Source organism: Lycium barbarum, chromosome 3 (genome assembly GCF_019175385.1).
Source record: "Lycium barbarum isolate Lr01 chromosome 3, ASM1917538v2, whole genome shotgun sequence".
Taxonomy (NCBI): Eukaryota; Viridiplantae; Streptophyta; class Magnoliopsida; order Solanales; family Solanaceae; genus Lycium; species Lycium barbarum.
The window spans coordinates 3,155,109-3,179,956 of record NC_083339.1 but is presented as its reverse complement, the minus strand read 5'-3'; the positions used below and the strand labels follow the sequence as shown (position 1 = coordinate 3,179,956).

Below are 24,848 nucleotides of genomic sequence, written 5' to 3'. Positions count from 1 at the left end.
TTTTTCATATTCTGTTGACTGTGAGACAAATAATCATGCAGAAGCTCTTGCTGCATAATTTGGAATCAACTGGTGCATTCAACAAGGCTTGAACAATATTATTTTGGAACTTGACTCCCAGATCATTGCTAACATTCTAAAGGAGAAAGGCACGGACAACTTGAAACTGAAGCATATAATCAGTAGAATCACAGGACTGATCAATGGTAACGCAGTACAGACTGCTCATTGCTATCGAGAAGCTAATTCTGTAGCTGATTTTTTTGCAAAGCTTGCTTCAACGAGTGGAAAGAAGACCTTGCATATTTCTCATATGGGATTACCAAGAGTAGCTAAGGGGCTAATTCAACTTGATAAGCAACAATTACCTACCTTTAGAAGAAGGTTTGAAAAATGTAATTTTGTAATTAGTTAAGTTTGTACTTTACCCTCAAGGGATGTATTTTGTTGTTGGCTAGTTCATCCCTCAGATTGTTTATCAATCTTTTTTTGTAGACTTGAGGCAAGGCACCATGTCCCCCTCTTGTCATTTGTAATATATATTACTTAATATCACATGGTAGGGGTCAAGCCAAACCCCCCACATCATAGGCTCACAACCTAATGATGATGGCTTATTTAAAAAAAAAAAAAAAAAAAAAAAAAAAAAAAAAGCAACATGAGTTATATTAAGGACTGCAGCTTAGTGAAGAAAATAGAAGTCACATCCACAACAGTATATTCTAATCTGTATATGTTACGTTACTGAGTACTACACTTATTTTACTATAGTAGTTGAGTTGTCAAAATATTTTTTGAAGACGTGGCTAATGATGTGACACTATTTAATCACAGGAATCCCTTAATGTTTGGAGATGATTGATCTGTTGGGGCCAAAATGAAATGAAACCGGATTGAAGAACGAGATGTAGCAGTTGGAAAGTATAAAACGCATTTTGTTTATAATTTTTTTTTCGAATAAGTATATTATAGATGAGCAATAATAATCAAGCCACTGCACATATCCAAGCAAGCAAGACTATAGACACTACATGCCGAATCCCATTTAAATTTGACTAGCCTAAGCTCTTGGGTACAAGTTATTTGCAAGCCAAGAACTAAAAAGAATGATTTCTGCAAAAAATAAAAAGAATGGTCCTAAACATAGACAAGCTTCACTGACCATAGCCAATCTATTGTACATTATAATCCTTTCCGTCTTGTCAAGCAAAAACAACCTCGAGACTCATTTTGTGCAGCTTCAGATGTGTCGATGGCTTCCAACATCAGCACCACTTCTTGCATTTCTGGCCTCTTTTTTGGGTTTGCATCCCAACATTGCTTCATTATATTGGCCAGATCACTTGGGCAAGAGTTTGGTATTTCTGGCCTTCGACTCTTGTAGATTGTTGGAGATGTCTGAGAAAGAGTAATTTGGCTAGGATACGCAATTGAACAACAATATATCTCCCACAAACAAATTCCAAAACTATAGACGTCACATTTATGATCATATGGCAGACCAGCAAGAACCTCAGGAGCCATGTACCCCACGGTGCCAGTTTGGGCAGTCATGTCAATAGGACATGAAGCCTCAACTCTAGAAACTCCAAAGTCTATTATTTTCGCTCTTCCTTTCTTGTCCACAAGTAAATTCCAACTCTTTATATCTCTGTGAACTATTTTCTTAGAGTGAAGGTAACTCAACCCTCTTGCGACATCTAATGCTAGTTGAATTACAGAATTCAGTGGCAACCTTTTGATACTGTGTTTTAAGAGATGTGATGTAAGAGTGCCTCCCGAGACATATTCAACCACGATGCAATATCCTTCAGCATAGCCAAATGATTGTTTTCTCAATGAATGATTTATCGCATTAGAATTACACGGAGTCACCAAGCCATTAGGTTTAACTTGGGGCAACCTCTTTGAAGCTCCGATTATCTTTGCGATGTTTGGGTGATCTAGCTTGTACCATATGGAAACTTCTTGCGTAAAAGCCTTTGTTATTACAGCCCTTCTTTTTTCATTGCTCATATCAAGTATTTTAACTGCAACTTCTTTTCCATCATAAAGACCTTTGTAAACTGATCCATATGCTCCTTGTCCAATAAGATTGTTGACTTTTAACTTCTTGTTAGGATCCAATTTCCATTCTTCTTTGTTGGTGATGACTTCGACTTTCTTCGATTCTTCACAACCCTTATGATCGCTAAACATTCGATCTAACTGTCTCTCAAGCTGCTTGTCCATTCTTTTCAAATCAATATCTGATCTAATTCTTGTTTTCGCCATGTCGATCGAATTTTTTTTGTTTTGGGAGAAGAGAAAGAAGAAAACCTAAGGGTTTGATGTTATTAGCAGTTACGTTCCTTCTAAAAGATATTTCGGCAATAGACTTTATGTTCTTTAGTAAGTATATATAGTTTTGTATAGGTATCCAAATCAAAGCTTGAAGTGGAAAGGATTTAAATAAGATTCTTATAAAATCTCATTCAGCAAGTGTGATTTAGCATCTTTTCTTTTCTTTTCTATTTGGGAAACGTGTTGTACTTATTTTAGGAGTGTTACTAATGGAAGCATGAAATTAGGAATAAATTTTTTTACTTTCTCAATAAAAAATACACCATAAATCTCTTCTTTTTTTTTTTAATTTTGCAAATCCTTTTAGGCTTCTAGTATTTGCTAAACCTAATTCTTGGCTACATATATGGCAACAGTTTGTAGGGAATGTATATAACTGTCAATTGACCTTCTGTTTTTCCTCCTCCGGCCCAATCTCCCTTGGGCTTATGTTGTCATTGGATTTGGACCATTAACGAACAATTCATTTCATGAACATTCTCAGGCCAACTGGCATTCGAGGCTTCAAGCCACTGAATCCATTTTCATATAACCCAATAGAACATGTAGGGTGTTTAAATAAGACCGGAAAATTGATCTGAACCGGTAAATCGAGTCAAACCCACTTAATAAATTGAAAATCGGTTCGGTTTGGTTTGATTTGGTTTTAAATCTAGAAAAACCGATTAAAATTTGGTTTGGTTTGGTGTTACACCAAAAAAAAAAATCGAATCAAACTGAACCAAGCCGATAAATTCATGTGTGTGTGTGTGTGTGTGTGTGTGTATTTATCGGTGGAAAAAAATATTGTTTATACATGATTAAAATTATTTTTTATGCATTTTTTATTTTAAATCCAATACTAATTCAAATAATTAGAAAGAAAAGTCTAGCCAATTTTCTTGGGTGGTGCTCTTATTCTGTTTCTCCCACTTTCTTAGGGGAATGAAGCTAAGAGCTTCTTCTTTTTTCGTTTCTTCTTTTTTCACAAAGAAATGATGAGACAAATTTGTGTAGCATTTGCTTGCATTTTCGATTAAGTCTCTGCTGGTGGACTCTGGGAGAGGGATAAAAACAAAATGGTTTCGTAAGTGTAGGAGTAGGTTTAAATATTTGATTCAATTTGGAGTTACTAGTCCCTCAAGCTTGGGTCATATCTAATTCATGACTATTCAGTAATTCAAGGTTAACAACAAAAACTTTGTGCGTAACTCGAAGTCTTTAAACAAAAGAAGAAGTCCTTAAAGAAAAATGATAGGGAATGAATGTTTTAGCATTGATGTGAATGTGATACTGTTTTCACCATAGTTGTTGTATCTCATTTTCATTTTTTGCACCTAACTTGTATCAATTTCTTTGCATTATAAAATACTTCCTTAAAAACTGCAAAATCCGAACCAACCCGATAAACGACAAAATCGAAACCAATTGAATTTATATTATAATGACTTGGTTTGGTTAAAATATAAAAAAAAAACCTATTTAATTGATTTGATTTGATTTAAGCCGAAAACCGAGGCAAATCGGATCTTGAACACCTCTAAGAACATGAAGTCAATTTCCTTTGTTATAAGAGTTAGACTAAAGAAGAATTATAGTATTGTTTAGCCAAATTTTGAGGAAGCTAAAAGTGCTTCATAAAAAATAAAAATAAAAATTTTCAAAAAACAAACGTATTACTTTTTTCGTGTCAATTTATGTGATGCGATGATGGTTATGACGACAAAAGGCACATCTTACAATAGCAACATGGTAAAAAAAAAAAAAAAAAAAAATCCATCCCAATTTACTTATAATGACGACAAAAAAGAACTAACATGTTGATATTCTTTAGAAATAAATTAAGCTATAAGTAATTATGTAATTATAAATACAATAATATCTTAAACTTTAGATAAAAAATGAAGGAATTGGTTCAAATGTTTTTAACATATTTGTGATTTCAATGATAATAAATAAGCATATTCAATGTTGCATTATACATGCTACAACATGATCTTTCACATGGACGTTACACTTTTAAAAGTGATATCAGTTTTTATAATAAAAAAGTTTAAATCATGACAGAGCAACTAAAACAATATAAGGGATCATATCATACGCTAAAAATGACGTTTTAAAGAGATATTACGTACGTAGATACCATAACATACTATACTTCTTTTTTAATTCTTTTAATGATACTATACTTGTCTCTCATATATCAATATCTATAGTTACAAATAATATATATTTAATTTATTTTAATTCACATTGTTTGCATGTTGAGTAAATATTGAATTCAACTATTATATATGTCCGCATAACAAAATTCATTTGTCATTTAGATAGTTGCATTTATTTAAGAAAATGTACATATTCTTCTTATATAAGTTATGTATTCTTCTTATATAAGTTATTTATTTATTCACGCTATACATGTGTGTAATGCACCTACACTTAAGATTAATTTTCTTAAAAACACTTATTATAAGTATATTTTTAAAATAAGCAAATTTTAAAAATTTGACCAAACAAACTATTAGTCTAAATAGTTATTCACTCGATTGCTTAAATTAAAAATAATCGAATATATGTACATAATTTATGATCGGTTAAATTTATAGACAAATCCCACCGATCCCAACTCTCATTGACAGGAAACCAAGAAACTTCTTCTCTTATCCATCACCTCGAATCAAGAACCATTTGCCTACACATTAAGCTATCTCCTTACATTACATGCATTATTACAAGGACACCTCTCATTGCTACGTGTCAAACACCCACAACACTCTCCACGTATCATTTCATAATCCTCCCTTCCTCCACGTGTCCAACCAAATTTCTTAACCACCTCAACATATATATACCATTCCCTATTCATTCCCATCTCAACACACACTTCAATTAAATACCAAAAGTGCAAAAAAAAAAAAATCAATTCATTTCAATATTATCAGTGTTTTATTCCTAGAAAAAAAAATGGAGTCAAGGCAAGCAGTGAAAGAAGAAAGGGCTGAAGCAGCTGCAAGAGTAGCAGCAGACGAACTTCATGATGTAAACAAAGAAAGAAGGGATCAAACTCAGAGAGAATATGAACAAAAGCCCGGTGTTATTGGAAGCATATTCAAATCCGTTCAAGGTACTCTTGGACATGCTAAAGATGCTGTCACCGGAAAAGCCCACGATACCGCCGCGGTTACCAGTGACACTGTTGGGTTTTTTGATATTGGTGAATGGGAAATGATGGGATGAAAAGTGAAGGGAATATAAAAGGTCCCTTTTTTTTTTTTTTTTTTTTTTTTTTTTTTTTGCTTTGGGAAATGTAAAAGGTTCCTTGTGCTTTGGTTAAAGCATCTGTCCCACATAGGAAAAAGAGAGAAAAAGAGAGGTGTACATATTACATTACACCTTCTCTAGTTGCTAAAAGGGTTGAGGGGGAAAGGACCCCACGCGCCGTCGCTCGGCTCGGCTCGGCTCGGCTCGGCTTTGGCTTTGGCTTTGGCTTTGGCTTTGGCTTTGGATTTGGATTTGGATTTGGCTTTGGATTTGGTCAAATGATCTGATTGATTGATAATCTTTTTGGACCAAAATTCTTTTAAATTTTAATTTAATTATTAATTAATTAATTAATTATTTCCAGATTCTGACCCGTTAGTGACCCGGATCAATCTTAGATAACCACACATGGGAAGTGGTTGATCTTCCTCCTGGAAACAAGCCTTTAGGTTCTAAATGGATTTTTAAAAGGAAAATGAAAGCTGATGGCACTATTGACAAATATAAGGCAAGACTTGTAGTCAAAGGTTATAGACAAAAAGAAGGCCTTGATTATTTTGACACATACTCGCCTGTAACAAGAATAACGTCCATTCGGGTGTTAGTGGCTCTGGCAGCCGTGTATGGTCTTGAAATTCACCAAATGGATGTTAAAACAGCTTTCTTAAATGGTGATTTGGAGGAAGAAATTTACATGGAACAACCCGAGGGTTTTGTGGTTCCTGGTAAAGAAAAGAAAGTGTGCAAACTTGTAAAGTCGCTTTATGGACTTAAACAAGCACCCAAACAATGGCATGCTAAATTTGACCAAACCATGTTGGCAAATGGCTTTAAAATCAATGAGTGTGATAAATGTGTTTACATTAAAAACACTCCAGGTCACGAAGTCATTGTTTGTTTGTATGTTGATGACATGCTGATAATGAGCAAAGAAATGGCAGATATAAATGCTACAAAGCGCATGTTGGCTAGCAAATTTGATATGAAAGACTTAGGAGTTGCTGATGTAATCTTAGGAGTCAGAATTCATAGAACTCCACAAGGTATAGCATTATCACAGTCTCACTACATAGAGAAAGTACTTGACAAGTTCAAGTACTTGGATTTCAAGATTGCCAGAACTCCAATTGATGTGAGTTACGCACTTCAAAAGAATGAAGGTGAAAGTAAATCACAAGGGGACTATGCGAGAGTGTTGGGAAGTCTGATGTATATCATGAATTGTACACGACCAGATATAGCATGTGCCATTAGCAAACTGAGTCGATTTACAAGTAATCCCAATTACACACATTGGATGGCAATGAAACGAGTTTTGGGGTATCTGAAACATACTCAAGACTATGCTTTGCATTATAATAAATATCCCGAAGTGATTGAGGGATATAGTGATGCAAATTGGATCACTGGATCGTCTGAAGTTAAATCCACGAGTGGGTATGTTTTCACAATTGGGAGTGGAGCAGTGTCTTGGAAATCATCCAAACAGACTTGCATCGCCCGTTCCACTATGGAATCTGAATTCATAGCTTTAGACAAGGCCGGTGAAGAAGCTGAATGGCTCCGGAATTTCTTAGAAGATATTCCATTCTGGCCCAAACCTTTGGCTCCTATATGTATACATTGTGACAGTCAAGCAGCAATAGGAAGGGCAGGGAGCGTAATGTATAACGGAAAATCTCGTCACATACGACGAAGACACAATACCGTTAGACAACTCCTCTCTAGTGGCGTTATCACGATTGACTATGTAAAGTCAAGAGATAACGTAGCGGATCCGCTTACAAAAGGCTTATCTAGAGGGGGAGTTAGTAGATCATCAATGGGAATGGGGTTAAGGCCGAGGACAAGTCATCATGGCGGTAACTCTACCTAGCAGACTGGAGATCCCAAGAACTAGGTTCAAAGAGATCAAACAAAGTTATGACTGACGGTTCAACATTGTCAAACAACTCAACCCATTCTCGGATGAAGACAATGTTCAGAAATAAGGATAAAACTTTATGGCTTGTTAATGAGTTAATAAAGCATTAAGATTTTTAATGATTATCTAAATCTGGCAGTGTATGACCAGATAATGTGGCTATAAGACCACATGTTTAGAAATCACCTATGTGAGTGTTAAGTGTAAGCCGCTTTAAAAGGGAATGATAGTGAAGGCCCATTCTCTATGCACTCATGAAACCAGGCGGTGTTCATGGCTGAAACGAACACAACCGTGAGAACCATAAATGGTTGAAGGTTGATTGTGTGATTTATGTTGTCTAGGTATACAACAAAGTTCGACGGTTCAAAGATATCAAATCTACCAATTGATCGAGTATATCCGATGTAAGTTCACTACGGAAAGTTCAAAGGGAAACCTACTTATCCAGATGCAGTCAATCTTCGCTTGTATATCACACTTGTCCGCGCATTCTTTTATATTATGGCCATTCCCCATTCATGTGGGGGATTGTTGGGTTTTTTGATATTGGTGAATGGGAAATGATGGGATGAAAAGTGAAGGGAATATAAAAGGTCCCTTTTTTTTTTTTTTTTTTTTTTTTTTTTTTTTTTTGCTTTGGGAAATGTAAAAGGTTCCTTGTGCTTTGGTTAAAGCATCTGTCCCACATAGGAAAAAGAGAGAAAAAGAGAGGTGTACATATTACATTACACCTTCTCTAGTTGCTAAAAGGGTTGAGGGGGAAAGGACCCCACGCGCCGTCGTCGTCGCTCGCTCGGCTCGGCTTTGGCTTTGGCTTTGGATTTGGATTTGGATTTGGATTTGGATTTGGTCAAATGATCTGATTGATTGATAATCTTTTTGGACCAAAATTCTTTTAAATTTTAATTTAATTATTAATTAATTAATTAATTATTTCCAGATTCTGACCCGTTAGTGACCCGGATCCGCGTGTCTGACCCGCGACCCGTTTCTCCCCGGATTAATTTAAATTTCCCTCCGTTTTTTTTTTTTTAAAACGTACATTTTCTGAAAGGTTGCAACCCTTTCTGAAAAGGTGCAAACCTTTTCCCAACCAGTGCGTTAATGGCTATAAATTCCAGTTAATATTCAGATTATTACTTACGAATTTTTCTGAAATCCTCTATTCTTCTACTCTTCTTACAAGTTTTCTTTTCTGTGTGATATACTGCCATTGAGTGGTTCGCCGCTACCAGAATTTGGAGTACTACTATTTTGGTAAGATAATCGTTCTATCCTGGGAGGGGATATTCCATCAACCTCGAGTACTGTGAGGGGAATAATTTCCTTAAGGACACACTTTGAACTAAGTGGGCTCGATTATGTTCTGAATATATTTTTTTTTTCTAACACTGTTTCTGTTCATTTGTCCATTTTCTGTAATTTACTGGTTTATAGTTTTTACAGATTGTGTAATCTGCTTTTACTAAGTGTTTTACAGATTCAGAAACTTTATTTAGACTTATACAGATTATTTTTAAACAACAATCTTAAGGAAATTATTATATAATATTATAATCTGTATTGTGTTTAAGGAGATTAAAACTTCTGTAGTTTTCTACTCCATATGAATATTAGTATTCTGACTTGAAGATATAAAAACTTCGTTGGAATACCAAAGTTCATAAGTATACTGCGATTTGAAGAAATAAAATCTTCATCGTTTAAGTTTGTGATTTAATTGCTATTCTAGTTTTATTAACTAAAACAGTTTGTCGATTTGACAGTGACAAAGAAAGAATGGCAATTGAGACTCAAACTCCCTCTGCGACTGGAACTCCCTCTGCGACTGGAACTCCTTCTGTGAACATTGCACCAGCGGTCACGCCTACAACCCGTGCTGCTGTGCCACCGGCTGAGAAACCTTCGAAGTTCACCGGTGCCAACTTTAAAGGATGGCAGCAGAGAATGTTCTTTTGGCTTACCACCCTTGGTATGCAAAAGTTCACCAGTGAGGACCCTCCCGTGCCTGCCGCCGACATGCCTGACAATCAGAAGTTCATGGTTACTGAGGCTTGGAAACAGGCTGATTTTTTGTGCAAAGGCTACATTTTGAGTGCCTTAGAAGATGATTTGTACAACGTCTACAGTGCAGTAGAGACCTCCAAAGAATTATGGAGTGCACTGGAAAAGAAGTACAAAACTGAAGATGCTTGCTTGAAGAAGTTTGTGGTTGCCAAATTCCTAGACTACAAAATGGTGGATGGAAAAACTGTTGGAACCCAAGTTCAAGAGCTTCAACTTATCTTCCATGACCTTATTGCTGAAGGTATGGTAGTGAATGAAGCATTCCAAGTGGCTGCAATGATTGAGAAGTTGCCACCCTCATGGAAAGATTTCAAGAATTATCTTAAGCACAAGAGAAAGGAAATGAAATTGGAGGATCTTGTGATTCGTCTCAAGATCGAGGAAGATAACAAAACCGCTGATAAGAGGTACCGTAAGAGTTCACCAATTGAAGGGGCAAGTGTCGTTGAAGATGCTGCTCCGAAAAAGAACAATAAAAGGAAGAGGCGTTCTGGAAAGGAGAAGTATCCTAACAAGAAAAAATTCAAGGGCAATTGTTACAATTGTGGTAAAGCAGGCCATAAAGCTCCCGACTGTCGTGCCCCCAAGAAGGACAAAGAGAAAAACAAGGGTCAGGCAAACATGGTGGAAGATGTTGATGACCTATGTGCAATGCTGTCCGAGTGCAACCTGGTTGGCAACCCAAAGGAGTGGTGGCTTGATTCTGGCGCCACTCGACATGTGTGTGCCGTTAAGGAAGCATTTACAACTTACACTCCCGCTGGACCTGACGAGGAGCTATACATGGGAAATACTGCAACAGCCAAAGTTGAAGGATATGGAAAGGTTCTGTTGAAGATGACATCCGGCAAAGTGCTGACTCTCAACAACGTCATGCATGTTCCATCAATTAGGAAGAACCTAGTTTCAGCCGCACTACTCGTGAAAAATGGGTTTAAGTGCGTGCTGGTTAGTGATAAATTTGTACTTAGTAAGAATGATATGTTTGTAGGAAAGGGCTACCTCACCGAGGGCCTTTTCAAACTTAATGTAATGGTTGTTGCCGGTATTAATGGAAAATCTGCTTCTTCTTACTTATTGGAGTCAAATAATTTATGGCATGTTCGTTTAGGACATGTCAATTACAAAACCTTGCGGAAAATTATTAATCTTGAAATATTGCCTAAATTTGAGTGTAATATATCTAAATGTCAAATATGTGTTGAATCAAAGTTTGTTAAGCATTCGTATAAGTCCGTTCAAAAGAATTCAAATCCTTTAGACTTAATACACACTGACATTTGTGATATGAAGTCAATACCATCTCGCGGTGGGAAAAAGTATTTCATAACTTTTATTGACGATTGCACTCGATATTGTTATGTTTACTTGCTAAACAGTAAGGATGATGCAATAGAAGCATTTAAGCAATATAAGAATGAAGTCGAAAATCAATTAAATAAAAAGATAAAAATGATTAGAAGTGATAGGGGTGGAGAATACGAATCTCCTTTTGCAGAGATATGTTTAGAATATGGAATTATTCATCAAACCACTGCCCCCTACACACCACAATCCAATGGAGTTGCGGAAAGGAAAAATCGGACATTGAAAGAAATGATGAATGCTTTACTAATAAGTTCTGGTTTACCGCTGAGCTTGTGGGGGGAAGCTATCCTTACAGCTAACCGAATACTTAACAGAGTGCCCCACAGCAAAACACAATCCATTCCATATGAACTATGGAAAGGAAGAAAACCCAACTTGAAATATTTCAAAGTGTGGGGGTGTTTAGCAAAAGTACAAGTTCCTTTACCTAAAAGGGTAAAAATCGGACCAAAAACTGTGGATTGTGTTTTTATTGGATATGCTACAAACAGCAAAGCTTGTCGGTTTTTGGTTCACAAATCCGACAATCCCCAAATTCATGTTAATACGGTAATTGAATCAGATAATGCTGAATTCTTTGAAAATATTTATCCGTATAAAATTGAATGTGAGTCGTCAAGTGAAAGATCTAAACGACCGCGGGAAGAACCAAAGGAAAGTACACCAAGTGAAAAGGATCCAAGGCGTAGCAAACGTCAAAGGACATCTACTTCCTTTGGACCAGATTTTGTGACATTCTTGCTTGAAAATGAGCCTCAAACATTTAAAGCAGCGATGTCTTCTTCTGATTCAGCATTTTGGGAAGAGGCAGTCAATAGTGAGATTCAATCAATCTTAGATAACCACACATGGAAAGTGGTTGATCTTCCTCCTGGAAACAAGCCTTTAGGTTCTAAATGGATTTTTAAAAGGAAAATGAAAGCTGATGGCACTATTGACAAATATAAGGCAAGACTTGTAGTCAAAGGTTATAGACAAAAAGAAGGCCTTGATTATTTTGACACATACTCGCCTGTAACAAGAATAACGTCCATTCGGGTGTTAGTGGCTCTGGCAGCCGTGTATGGTCTTGAAATTCACCAAATGGATGTTAAAACAGCTTTCTTAAATGGTGATTTGGAGGAAGAAATTTACATGGAACAACCCGAGGGTTTTGTGGTTCCTGGTAAAGAAAAGAAAGTGTGCAAACTTGTAAAGTCGCTTTATGGACTTAAACAAGCACCCAAACAATGGCATGCTAAATTTGACCAAACCATGTTGGCAAATGGCTTTAAAATCAATGAGTGTGATAAATGTGTTTACATTAAAAACACTCCAGGTCACGAAGTCATTGTTTGTTTGTATGTTGATGACATGCTGATAATGAGCAAAGAAATGGCAGATATAAATGCTACAAAGCGCATGTTGGCTAGCAAATTTGATATGAAAGACTTAGGAGTTGCTGATGTAATCTTAGGAGTCAGAATTCATAGAACTCCACAAGGTATAGCATTATCACAGTCTCACTACATAGAGAAAGTACTTGACAAGTTCAAGTACTTGGATTTCAAGATTGCCAGAACTCCAATTGATGTGAGTTACGCACTTCAAAAGAATGAAGGTGAAAGTAAATCACAAGGGGACTATGCGAGAGTGTTGGGAAGTCTGATGTATATCATGAATTGTACACGACCAGATATAGCATGTGCCATTAGCAAACTGAGTCGATTTACAAGTAATCCCAATTACACACATTGGATGGCAATGAAACGAGTTTTGGGGTATCTGAAACATACTCAAGACTATGCTTTGCATTATAATAAATATCCCGAAGTGATTGAGGGATATAGTGATGCAAATTGGATCACTGGATCGTCTGAAGTTAAATCCACGAGTGGGTATGTTTTCACAATTGGGAGTGGAGCAGTGTCTTGGAAATCATCCAAACAGACTTGCATCGCCCGTTCCACTATGGAATCTGAATTCATAGCTTTAGACAAGGCCGGTGAAGAAGCTGAATGGCTCCGGAATTTCTTAGAAGATATTCCATTCTGGCCCAAACCTTTGGCTCCTATATGTATACATTGTGACAGTCAAGCAGCAATAGGAAGGGCAGGGAGCGTAATGTATAACGGAAAATCTCGTCACATACGACGAAGACACAATACCGTTAGACAACTCCTCTCTAGTGGCGTTATCACGATTGACTATGTAAAGTCAAGAGATAACGTAGCGGATCCGCTTACAAAAGGCTTATCTAGAGGGGGAGTTAGTAGATCATCAATGGGAATGGGGTTAAGGCCGAGGACAAGTCATCATGGCGGTAACTCTACCTAGCAGACTGGAGATCCCAAGAACTAGGTTCAAAGAGATCAAACAAAGTTATGACTGACGGTTCAACATTGTCAAACAACTCAACCCATTCTCGGATGAAGACAATGTTCAGAAATAAGGATAAAACTTTATGGCTTGTTAATGAGTTAATAAAGCATTAAGATTTTTAATGATTATCTAAATCTGGCAGTGTATGACCAGATAATGTGGCTATAAGACCACATGTTTAGAAATCACCTATGTGAGTGTTAAGTGTAAGCCGCTTTAAAAGGGAATGATAGTGAAGGCCCATTCTCTATGCACTCATGAAACCAGGCGGTGTTCATGGCTGAAACGAACACAACCGTGAGAACCATAAATGGTTGAAGGTTGATTGTGTGATTTATGTTGTCTAGGTATACAACAAAGTTCGACGGTTCAAAGATATCAAATCTACCAATTGATCGAGTATATCCGATGTAAGTTCACTACGGAAAGTTCAAAGGGAAACCTACTTATCCAGATGCAGTCAATCTTCGCTTGTATATCACACTTGTCCGCGCATTCTTTTATATTATGGCCATTCCCCATTCATGTGGGGGATTGTTGGGTTTTTTGATATTGGTGAATGGGAAATGATGGGATGAAAAGTGAAGGGAATATAAAAGGTCCCTTTTTTTTTTTTTTTTTTTTTTTTTTTTTTTGCTTTGGGAAATGTAAAAGGTTCCTTGTGCTTTGGTTAAAGCATCTGTCCCACATAGGAAAAAGAGAGAAAAAGAGAGGTGTACATATTACATTACACCTTCTCTAGTTGCTAAAAGGGTTGAGGGGGAAAGGACCCCACGCGCCGTCGTCGTCGCTCGCTCGGCTCGGCTTTGGCTTTGGCTTTGGATTTGGATTTGGATTTGGTCAAATGATCTGATTGATTGATAATCTTTTTGGACCAAAATTCTTTTAAATTTTAATTTAATTATTAATTAATTAATTAATTATTTCCAGATTCTGACCCGTTAGTGACCCGGATCCGCGTGTCTGACCCGCGACCCGTTTCTCCCCGGATTAATTTAAATTTCCCTCCGTTTTTTTTTTTTAAAACGTACATTTTCTGAAAGGTTGCAACCCTTTCTGAAAAGGTGCAAACCTTTTCCCAACCAGTGCGTTAATGGCTATAAATTCCAGTTAATATTCAGATTATTACTTACGAATTTTTCTGAAATCCTCTATTCTTCTACTCTTCTTACAAGTTTTCTTTTCTGTGTGATATACTGCCATTGAGTGGTTCGCCGCTACCAGAATTTGGAGTACTACTATTTTGGTAAGATAATCGTTCTATCCTGGGAGGGGATATTCCATCAACCTCGAGTACTGTGAGGGGAATAATTTCCTTAAGGACACACTTTGAACTAAGTGGGCTCGATTATGTTCTGAATATATTTTTTTTTTCTAACACTGTTTCTGTTCATTTGTCCATTTTCTGTAATTTACTGGTTTATAGTTTTTACAGATTGTGTAATCTGCTTTTACTAAGTGTTTTACAGATTCAGAAACTTTATTTAGACTTATACAGATTATTTTTAAACAACAATCTTAAGGAAATTATTATATAATATTATAATCTGTATTGTGTTTAAGGAGATTAAAACTTCTGTAGTTTTCTACTCCATATGAATATTAGTATTCTGACTTGAAGATATAAAAACTTCGTTGGAATACCAAAGTTCATAAGTATACTGCGATTTGAAGAAATAAAATCTTCATCGTTTAAGTTTGTGATTTAATTGCTATTCTAGTTTTATTAACTAAAACAGTTTGTCGATTTGACAGTGACAAAGAAAGAATGGCAATTGAGACTCAAACTCCCTCTGCGACTGGAACTCCCTCTGCGACTGGAACTCCTTCTGTGAACATTGCACCAGCGGTCACGCCTACAACCCGTGCTGCTGTGCCACCGACTGAGAAACCTTCGAAGTTCACCGGTGCCAACTTTAAAGGATGGCAGCAGAGAATGTTCTTTTGGCTTACCACCCTTGGTATGCAAAAGTTCACCAGTGAGGACCCTCCCGTGCCTGCCGCCGACATGCCTGACAATCAGAAGTTCATGGTTACTGAGGCTTGGAAACAGGCTGATTTTTTGTGCAAAGGCTACATTTTGAGTGCCTTAGAAGATGATTTGTACAACGTCTACAGTGCAGTAGAGACCTCCAAAGAATTATGGAGTGCACTGGAAAAGAAGTACAAAACTGAAGATGCTTGCTTGAAGAAGTTTGTGGTTGCCAAATTCCTAGACTACAAAATGGTGGATGGAAAAACTGTTGGAACCCAAGTTCAAGAGCTTCAACTTATCTTCCATGACCTTATTGCTGAAGGTATGGTAGTGAATGAAGCATTCCAAGTGGCTGCAATGATTGAGAAGTTGCCACCCTCATGGAAAGATTTCAAGAATTATCTTAAGCACAAGAGAAAGGAAATGAAATTGGAGGATCTTGTGATTCGTCTCAAGATCGAGGAAGATAACAAAACCGCTGATAAGAGGTACCGTAAGAGTTCACCAATTGAAGGGGCAAGTGTCGTTGAAGATGCTGCTCCGAAAAAGAACAATAAAAGGAAGAGGCGTTCTGGAAAGGAGAAGTATCCTAACAAGAAAAAATTCAAGGGCAATTGTTACAATTGTGGTAAAGCAGGCCATAAAGCTCCCGACTGTCGTGCCCCCAAGAAGGACAAAGAGAAAAACAAGGGTCAGGCAAACATGGTGGAAGATGTTGATGACCTATGTGCAATGCTGTCCGAGTGCAACCTGGTTGGCAACCCAAAGGAGTGGTGGCTTGATTCTGGCGCCACTCGACATGTGTGTGCCGTTAAGGAAGCATTTACAACTTACACTCCCGCTGGACCTGACGAGGAGCTATACATGGGAAATACTGCAACAGCCAAAGTTGAAGGATATGGAAAGGTTCTGTTGAAGATGACATCCGGCAAAGTGCTGACTCTCAACAACGTCATGCATGTTCCATCAATTAGGAAGAACCTAGTTTCAGCCGCACTACTCGTGAAAAATGGGTTTAAGTGCGTGCTGGTTAGTGATAAATTTGTACTTAGTAAGAATGATATGTTTGTAGGAAAGGGCTACCTCACCGAGGGCCTTTTCAAACTTAATGTAATGGTTGTTGCCGGTATTAATGGAAAATCTGCTTCTTCTTACTTATTGGAGTCAAATAATTTATGGCATGTTCGTTTAGGACATGTCAATTACAAAACCTTGCGGAAAATTATTAATCTTGAAATATTGCCTAAATTTGAGTGTAATATATCTAAATGTCAAATATGTGTTGAATCAAAGTTTGTTAAGCATTCGTATAAGTCCGTTCAAAAGAATTCAAATCCTTTAGACTTAATACACACTGACATTTGTGATATGAAGTCAATACCATCTCGCGGTGGGAAAAAGTATTTCATAACTTTTATTGACGATTGCACTCGATATTGTTATGTTTACTTGCTAAACAGTAAGGATGATGCAATAGAAGCATTTAAGCAATATAAGAATGAAGTCGAAAATCAATTAAATAAAAAGATAAAAATGATTAGAAGTGATAGGGGTGGAGAATACGAATCTCCTTTTGCAGAGATATGTTTAGAATATGGAATTATTCATCAAACCACTGCCCCCTACACACCACAATCCAATGGAGTTGCGGAAAGGAAAAATCGGACATTGAAAGAAATGATGAATGCTTTACTAATAAGTTCTGGTTTACCGCTGAGCTTGTGGGGGGAAGCTATCCTTACAGCTAACCGAATACTTAACAGAGTGCCCCACAGCAAAACACAATCCATTCCATATGAACTATGGAAAGGAAGAAAACCCAACTTGAAATATTTCAAAGTGTGGGGGTGTTTAGCAAAAGTACAAGTTCCTTTACCTAAAAGGGTAAAAATCGGACCAAAAACTGTGGATTGTGTTTTTATTGGATATGCTACAAACAGCAAAGCTTGTCGGTTTTTGGTTCACAAATCCGACAATCCCCAAATTCATGTTAATACGGTAATTGAATCAGATAATGCTGAATTCTTTGAAAATATTTATCCGTATAAAATTGAATGTGAGTCGTCAAGTGAAAGATCTAAACGACCGCGGGAAGAACCAAAGGAAAGTACACCAAGTGAAAAGGATCCAAGGCGTAGCAAACGTCAAAGGACATCTACTTCCTTTGGACCAGATTTTGTGACATTCTTGCTTGAAAATGAGCCTCAAACATTTAAAGCAGCGATGTCTTCTTCTGATTCAGCATTTTGGGAAGAGGCAGTCAATAGTGAGATTCAATCAATCTTAGATAACCACACATGGGAAGTGGTTGATCTTCCTCCTGGAAACAAGCCTTTAGGTTCTAAATGGATTTTTAAAAGGAAAATGAAAGCTGATGGCACTATTGACAAATATAAGGCAAGACTTGTAGTCAAAGGTTATAGACAAAAAGAAGGCCTTGATTATTTTGACACATACTCGCCTGTAACAAGAATAACGTCCATTCGGGTGTTAGTGGCTCTGGCAGCCGTGTATGGTCTTGAAATTCACCAAATGGATGTTAAAACAGCTTTCTTAAATGGTGATTTGGAGGAAGAAATTTACATGGAACAACCCGAGGGTTTTGTGGTTCCTGGTAAAGAAAAGAAAGTGTGCAAACTTGTAAAGTCGCTTTATGGACTTAAACAAGCACCCAAACAATGGCATGCTAAATTTGACCAAACCATGTTGGCAAATGGCTTTAAAATCAATGAGTGTGATAAATGTGTTTACATTAAAAACACTCCAGGTCACGAAGTCATTGTTTGTTTGTATGTTGATGACATGCTGATAATGAGCAAAGAAATGGCAGATATAAATGCTACAAAGCGCATGTTGGCTAGCAAATTTGATATGAAAGACTTAGGAGTTGCTGATGTAATCTTAGGAGTCAGAATTCATAGAACTCCACAAGGTATAGCATTATCACAGTCTCACTACATAGAGAAAGTACTTGACAAGTTCAAGTACTTGGATTTCAAGATTGCCAGAACTCCAATTGATGTGAGTTACGCACTTCAAAAGAATGAAGGTGAAAGTAAATCACAAGGGGACTATGCGAGAGTGTTGGGAAGTCTGATGTATATCATGAATTGTACACGACCAGATATAGCATGTGCCATTAGCAAACTGAGTCGATTTACAAGTAATCCCAATTACACACATTGGATGGCAATGAAACGAGTTTTGGGGTATCTGAAACATACTCAAGACTATGCTTTGCATTATAATAAATATCCCGAAGTGATTGAGGGATATAGTGATGCAAATTGGATCACTGGATCGTCTGAAGTTAAATCCACGAGTGGGTATGTTTTCACAATTGGGAGTGGAGCAGTGTCTTGGAAATCATCCAAACAGACTTGCATCGCCCGTTCCACTATGGAATCTGAATTCATAGCTTTAGACAAGGCCGGTGAAGAAGCTGAATGGCTCCGGAATTTCTTAGAAGATATTCCATTCTGGCCCAAACCTTTGGCTCCTATATGTATACATTGTGACAGTCAAGCAGCAATAGGAAGGGCAGGGAGCGTAATGTATAACGGAAAATCTCGTCACATACGACGAAGACACAATACCGTTAGACAACTCCTCTCTAGTGGCGTTATCACGATTGACTATGTAAAGTCAAGAGATAACGTAGCGGATCCGCTTACAAAAGGCTTATCTAGAGGGGGAGTTAGTAGATCATCAATGGGAATGGGGTTAAGGCCGAGGACAAGTCATCATGGCGGTAACTCTACCTAGCAGACTGGAGATCCCAAGAACTAGGTTCAAAGAGATCAAACAAAGTTATGACTGACGGTTCAACATTGTCAAACAACTCAACCCATTCTCGGATGAAGACAATGTTCAGAAATAAGGATAAAACTTTATGGCTTGTTAATGAGTTAATAAAGCATTAAGATTTTTAATGATTATCTAAATCTGGCAGTGTATGACCAGATAATGTGGCTATAAGACCACATGTTTAGAAATCACCTATGTGAGTGTTAAGTGTAAGCCGCTTTAAAAGGGAATGATAGTGAAGGCCCATTCTCTATGCACTCATGAAACCAGGCGGTGTTCATGGCTGAAACGAACACAACCGTGAGAACCATAAATGGTTGAAGGTTGATTGTGTGATTTATGTTGTCTAGGTATACAACAAAGTTCGACGGTTCAAAGATATCAAATCTACCAATTGATCGAGTATATCCGATGTAAGTTCACTACGGAAAGTTCAAAGGGAAACCTACTTATCCAGATGCAGTCAATCTTCGCTTGTATATCACACTTGTCCGCGCATTCTTTTATATTATGGCCATTCCCCATTCATGTGGGGGATTGTTGGGTTTTTTGATATTGGTGAATGGGAAATGATGGGATGAAAAGTGAAGGGAATATAAAAGGTCCCTTTTTTTTTTTTTTTTTTTTTTTTTTGCTTTGGGAAATGTAAAAGGTTCCTTGTGCTTTGGTTAAAGCATCTGTCCCACATAGGAAAAAGAGAGAAAAAGAGAGGTGTACATATTACATTACACCTTCTCTAGTTGCTAAAAGGGTTGAGGGGGAAAGGACCCCACGCGCCGTCGTCGTCGCTCGCTCGGCTCGGCTTTGGCTTTGGCTTTGGATTTGGATTTGGTCAAATGATCTGATTGATTGATAATCTTTTTGGACCAAAATTCTTTTAAATTTTAATTTAATTATTAATTAATTAATTAATTATTTCCAGATTCTGACCCGTTAGTGACCCGGATCCGCGTGTCTGACCCGCGACCCGTTTCTCCCCGGATTAATTTAAATTTCCCTCCGTTTTTTTTTTTTTAAAACGTACATTTTCTGAAAGGTTGCAACCCTTTCTGAAAAGGTGCAAACCTTTTCCCAACCAGTGCGTTAATGGCTATAAATTCCAGTTAATATTCAGATTATTACTTACGAATTTTTCTGAAATCCTCTATTCTTCTACTCTTCTTACAAGTTTTCTTTTCTGTGTGATATACTGCCATTGAGTGGTTCGCCGCTACCAGAATTTGGAGTACTACTATTTTGGTAAGATAATCGTTCTATCCTGGGAGGGGATATTCCATCAACCTCGAGTACTGTGAGGGGAATAATTTCCTTAAGGACACACTTTGAACTAAGTGGGCTCGATTATGTTCTGAATATATTTTTTTTTTCTAACACTGTTTCTGTTCATTTGTCCATTTTCTGTAATTTACTGGTTTATAGTTTTTACAGATTGTGTAATCTGCTTTTACTAAGTGTTTTACAGATTCAGAAACTTTATTTAGACTTATACAGATTATTTTTAAACAACAATCTTAAGGAAATTATTATATAATATTATAATCTGTATTGTGTTTAAGGAGATTAAAACTTCTGTAGTTTTCTACTCCATATGAATATTAGTATTCTGACTTGAAGATATAAAAACTTCGTTGGAATACCAAAGTTCATAAGTATACTGCGATTTGAAGAAATAAAATCTTCATCGTTTAAGTTTGTGATTTAATTGCTATTCTAGTTTTATTAACTAAAACAGTTTGTCGATTTGACAGTGACAAAGAAAGAATGGCAATTGAGACTCAAACTCCCTCTGCGACTGGAACTCCCTCTGCGACTGGAACTCCTTCTGTGAACATTGCACCAGCGGTCACGCCTACAACCCGTGCTGCTGTGCCACCGGCTGAGAAACCTTCGAAGTTCACCGGTGCCAACTTTAAAGGATGGCAGCAGAGAATGTTCTTTTGGCTTACCACCCTTGGTATGCAAAAGTTCACCAGTGAGGACCCTCCCGTGCCTGCCGCCGACATGCCTGACAATCAGAAGTTCATGGTTACTGAGGCTTGGAAACAGGCTGATTTTTTGTGCAAAGGCTACATTTTGAGTGCCTTAGAAGATGATTTGTACAACGTCTACAGTGCAGTAGAGACCTCCAAAGAATTATGGAGTGCACTGGAAAAGAAGTACAAAACTGAAGATGCTTGCTTGAAGAAGTTTGTGGTTGCCAAATTCCTAGACTACAAAATGGTGGATGGAAAAACTGTTGGAACCCAAGTTCAAGAGCTTCAACTTATCTTCCATGACCTTATTGCTGAAGGTATGGTAGTGAATGAAGCATTCCAAGTGGCTGCAATGATTGAGAAGTTGCCACCCTCATGGAAAGATTTCAAGAATTATCTTAAGCACAAGAGAAAGGAAATGAAATTGGAGGATCTTGTGATTCGTCTCAAGATCGAGGAAGATAACAAAACCGCTGATAAGAGGTACCGTAAGAGTTCACCAATTGAAGGGGCAAGTGTCGTTGAAGATGCTGCTCCGAAAAAGAACAATAAAAGGAAGAGGCGTTCTGGAAAGGAGAAGTATCCTAACAAGAAAAAATTCAAGGGCAATTGTTACAATTGTGGTAAAGCAGGCCATAAAGCTCCCGACTGTCGTGCCCCCAAGAAGGACAAAGAGAAAAACAAGGGTCAGGCAAACATGGTGGAAGATGTTGATGACCTATGTGCAATGCTGTCCGAGTGCAACCTGGTTGGCAACCCAAAGGAGTGGTGGCTTGATTCTGGCGCCACTCGACATGTGTGTGCCGTTAAGGAAGCATTTACAACTTACACTCCCGCTGGACCTGACGAGGAGCTATACATGGGAAATACTGCAACAGCCAAAGTTGAAGGATATGGAAAGGTTCTGTTGAAGATGACATCCGGCAAAGTGCTGACTCTCAACAACGTCATGCATGTTCCATCAATTAGGAAGAACCTAGTTTCAGCCGCACTACTCGTGAAAAATGGGTTTAAGTGCGTGCTGGTTAGTGATAAATTTGTACTTAGTAAGAATGATATGTTTGTAGGAAAGGGCTACCTCACCGAGGGCCTTTTCAAACTTAATGTAATGGTTGTTGCCGGTATTAATGGAAAATCTGCTTCTTCTTACTTATTGGAGTCAAATAATTTATGGCATGTTCGTTTAGGACATGTCAATTACAAAACCTTGCGGAAAATTATTAATCTTGAAATATTGCCTAAATTTGAGTGTAATATATCTAAATGTCAAATATGTGTTGAATCAAAGTTTGTTAAGCATTCGTATAAGTCCGTTCAAAAGAATTCAAATCCTTTAGACTTAATACACACTGACATTTGTGATATGAAGTCAATACCATCTCGCGGTGGGAAAAAGTATTTCATAACTTTTATTGACGATTGCACTCGATATTGTTATGTTTACTTGCTAAACAGTAAGGATGATGCAATAGAAGCATTTAAGCAATATAAGAATGAAGTCGAAAATCAATTAAATAAAAAGATAAAAATGATTAGAAGTGATAGGGGTGGAGAATACGAATCTCCTTTTGCAGAGATATGTTTAGAATATGGAATTATTCATCAAACCACTGCCCCCTACACACCACAATCCAATGGAGTTGCGGAAAGGAAAAATCGGACATTGAAAGAAATGATGAATGCTTTACTAATAAGTTCTGGTTTACCGCTGAGCTTGTGGGGGGAAGCTATCCTTACAGCTAACCGAATACTTAACAGAGTGCCCCACAGCAAAACACAATCCATTCCATATGAACTATGGAAAGGAAGAAAACCCAACTTGAAATATTTCAAAGTGTGGGGGTGTTTAGCAAAAGTACAAGTTCCTTTACCTAAAAGGGTAAAAATCGGACCAAAAACTGTGGATTGTGTTTTTATTGGATATGCTACAAACAGCAAAGCTTGTCGGTTTTTGGTTCACAAATCCGACAATCCCCAAATTCATGTTAATACGGTAATTGAATCAGATAATGCTGAATTCTTTGAAAATATTTATCCGTATAAAATTGAATGTGAGTCGTCAAGTGAAAGATCTAAACGACCGCGGGAAGAACCAAAGGAAAGTACACCAAGTGAAAAGGATCCAAGGCGTAGCAAACGTCAAAGGACATCTACTTCCTTTGGACCAGATTTTGTGACATTCTTGCTTGAAAATGAGCCTCAAACATTTAAAGCAGCGATGTCTTCTTCTGATTCAGCATTTTGGGAAGAGGCAGTCAATAGTGAGATTCAATCAATCTTAGATAACCACACATGGGAAGTGGTTGATCTTCCTCCTGGAAACAAGCCTTTAGGTTCTAAATGGATTTTTAAAAGGAAAATGAAAGCTGATGGCACTATTGACAAATATAAGGCAAGACTTGTAGTCAAAGGTTATAGACAAAAAGAAGGCCTTGATTATTTTGACACATACTCGCCTGTAACAAGAATAACGTCCATTCGGGTGTTAGTGGCTCTGGCAGCCGTGTATGGTCTTGAAATTCACCAAATGGATGTTAAAACAGCTTTCTTAAATGGTGATTTGGAGGAAGAAATTTACATGGAACAACCCGAGGGTTTTGTGGTTCCTGGTAAAGAAAAGAAAGTGTGCAAACTTGTAAAGTCGCTTTATGGACTTAAACAAGCACCCAAACAATGGCATGCTAAATTTGACCAAACCATGTTGGCAAATGGCTTTAAAATCAATGAGTGTGATAAATGTGTTTACATTAAAAACACTCCAGGTCACGAAGTCATTGTTTGTTTGTATGTTGATGACATGCTGATAATGAGCAAAGAAATGGCAGATATAAATGCTACAAAGCGCATGTTGGCTAGCAAATTTGATATGAAAGACTTAGGAGTTGCTGATGTAATCTTAGGAGTCAGAATTCATAGAACTCCACAAGGTATAGCATTATCACAGTCTCACTACATAGAGAAAGTACTTGACAAGTTCAAGTACTTGGATTTCAAGATTGCCAGAACTCCAATTGATGTGAGTTACGCACTTCAAAAGAATGAAGGTGAAAGTAAATCACAAGGGGACTATGCGAGAGTGTTGGGAAGTCTGATGTATATCATGAATTGTACACGACCAGATATAGCATGTGCCATTAGCAAACTGAGTCGATTTACAAGTAATCCCAATTACACACATTGGATGGCAATGAAACGAGTTTTGGGGTATCTGAAACATACTCAAGACTATGCTTTGCATTATAATAAATATCCCGAAGTGATTGAGGGATATAGTGATGCAAATTGGATCACTGGATCGTCTGAAGTTAAATCCACGAGTGGGTATGTTTTCACAATTGGGAGTGGAGCAGTGTCTTGGAAATCATCCAAACAGACTTGCATCGCCCGTTCCACTATGGAATCTGAATTCATAGCTTTAGACAAGGCCGGTGAAGAAGCTGAATGGCTCCGGAATTTCTTAGAAGATATTCCATTCTGGCCCAAACCTTTGGCTCCTATATGTATACATTGTGACAGTCAAGCAGCAATAGGAAGGGCAGGGAGCGTAATGTATAACGGAAAATCTCGTCACATACGACGAAGACACAATACCGTTAGACAACTCCTCTCTAGTGGCGTTATCACGATTGACTATGTAAAGTCAAGAGATAACGTAGCGGATCCGCTTACAAAAGGCTTATCTAGAGGGGGAGTTAGTAGATCATCAATGGGAATGGGGTTAAGGCCGAGGACAAGTCATCATGGCGGTAACTCTACCTAGCAGACTGGAGATCCCAAGAACTAGGTT

At 37.6% G+C, this 24,848-nt stretch overlaps 1 protein-coding gene across 1 annotated transcript; it reads right to left on the bottom strand.

The window, feature by feature from the left end:
- Positions 1 to 1,182: 1,182 nt before the first annotated feature.
- On the bottom strand, positions 1,183 to 2,274 carry LOC132629752 (serine/threonine-protein kinase STY13-like). Its single transcript, XM_060345108.1, has one exon. The coding sequence runs from the start codon at positions 2,272 to 2,274 to the stop codon at positions 1,183 to 1,185; it is 1,092 nt and encodes a 363-aa protein (XP_060201091.1).
- Positions 2,275 to 24,848: the final 22,574 nt, after the last annotated feature.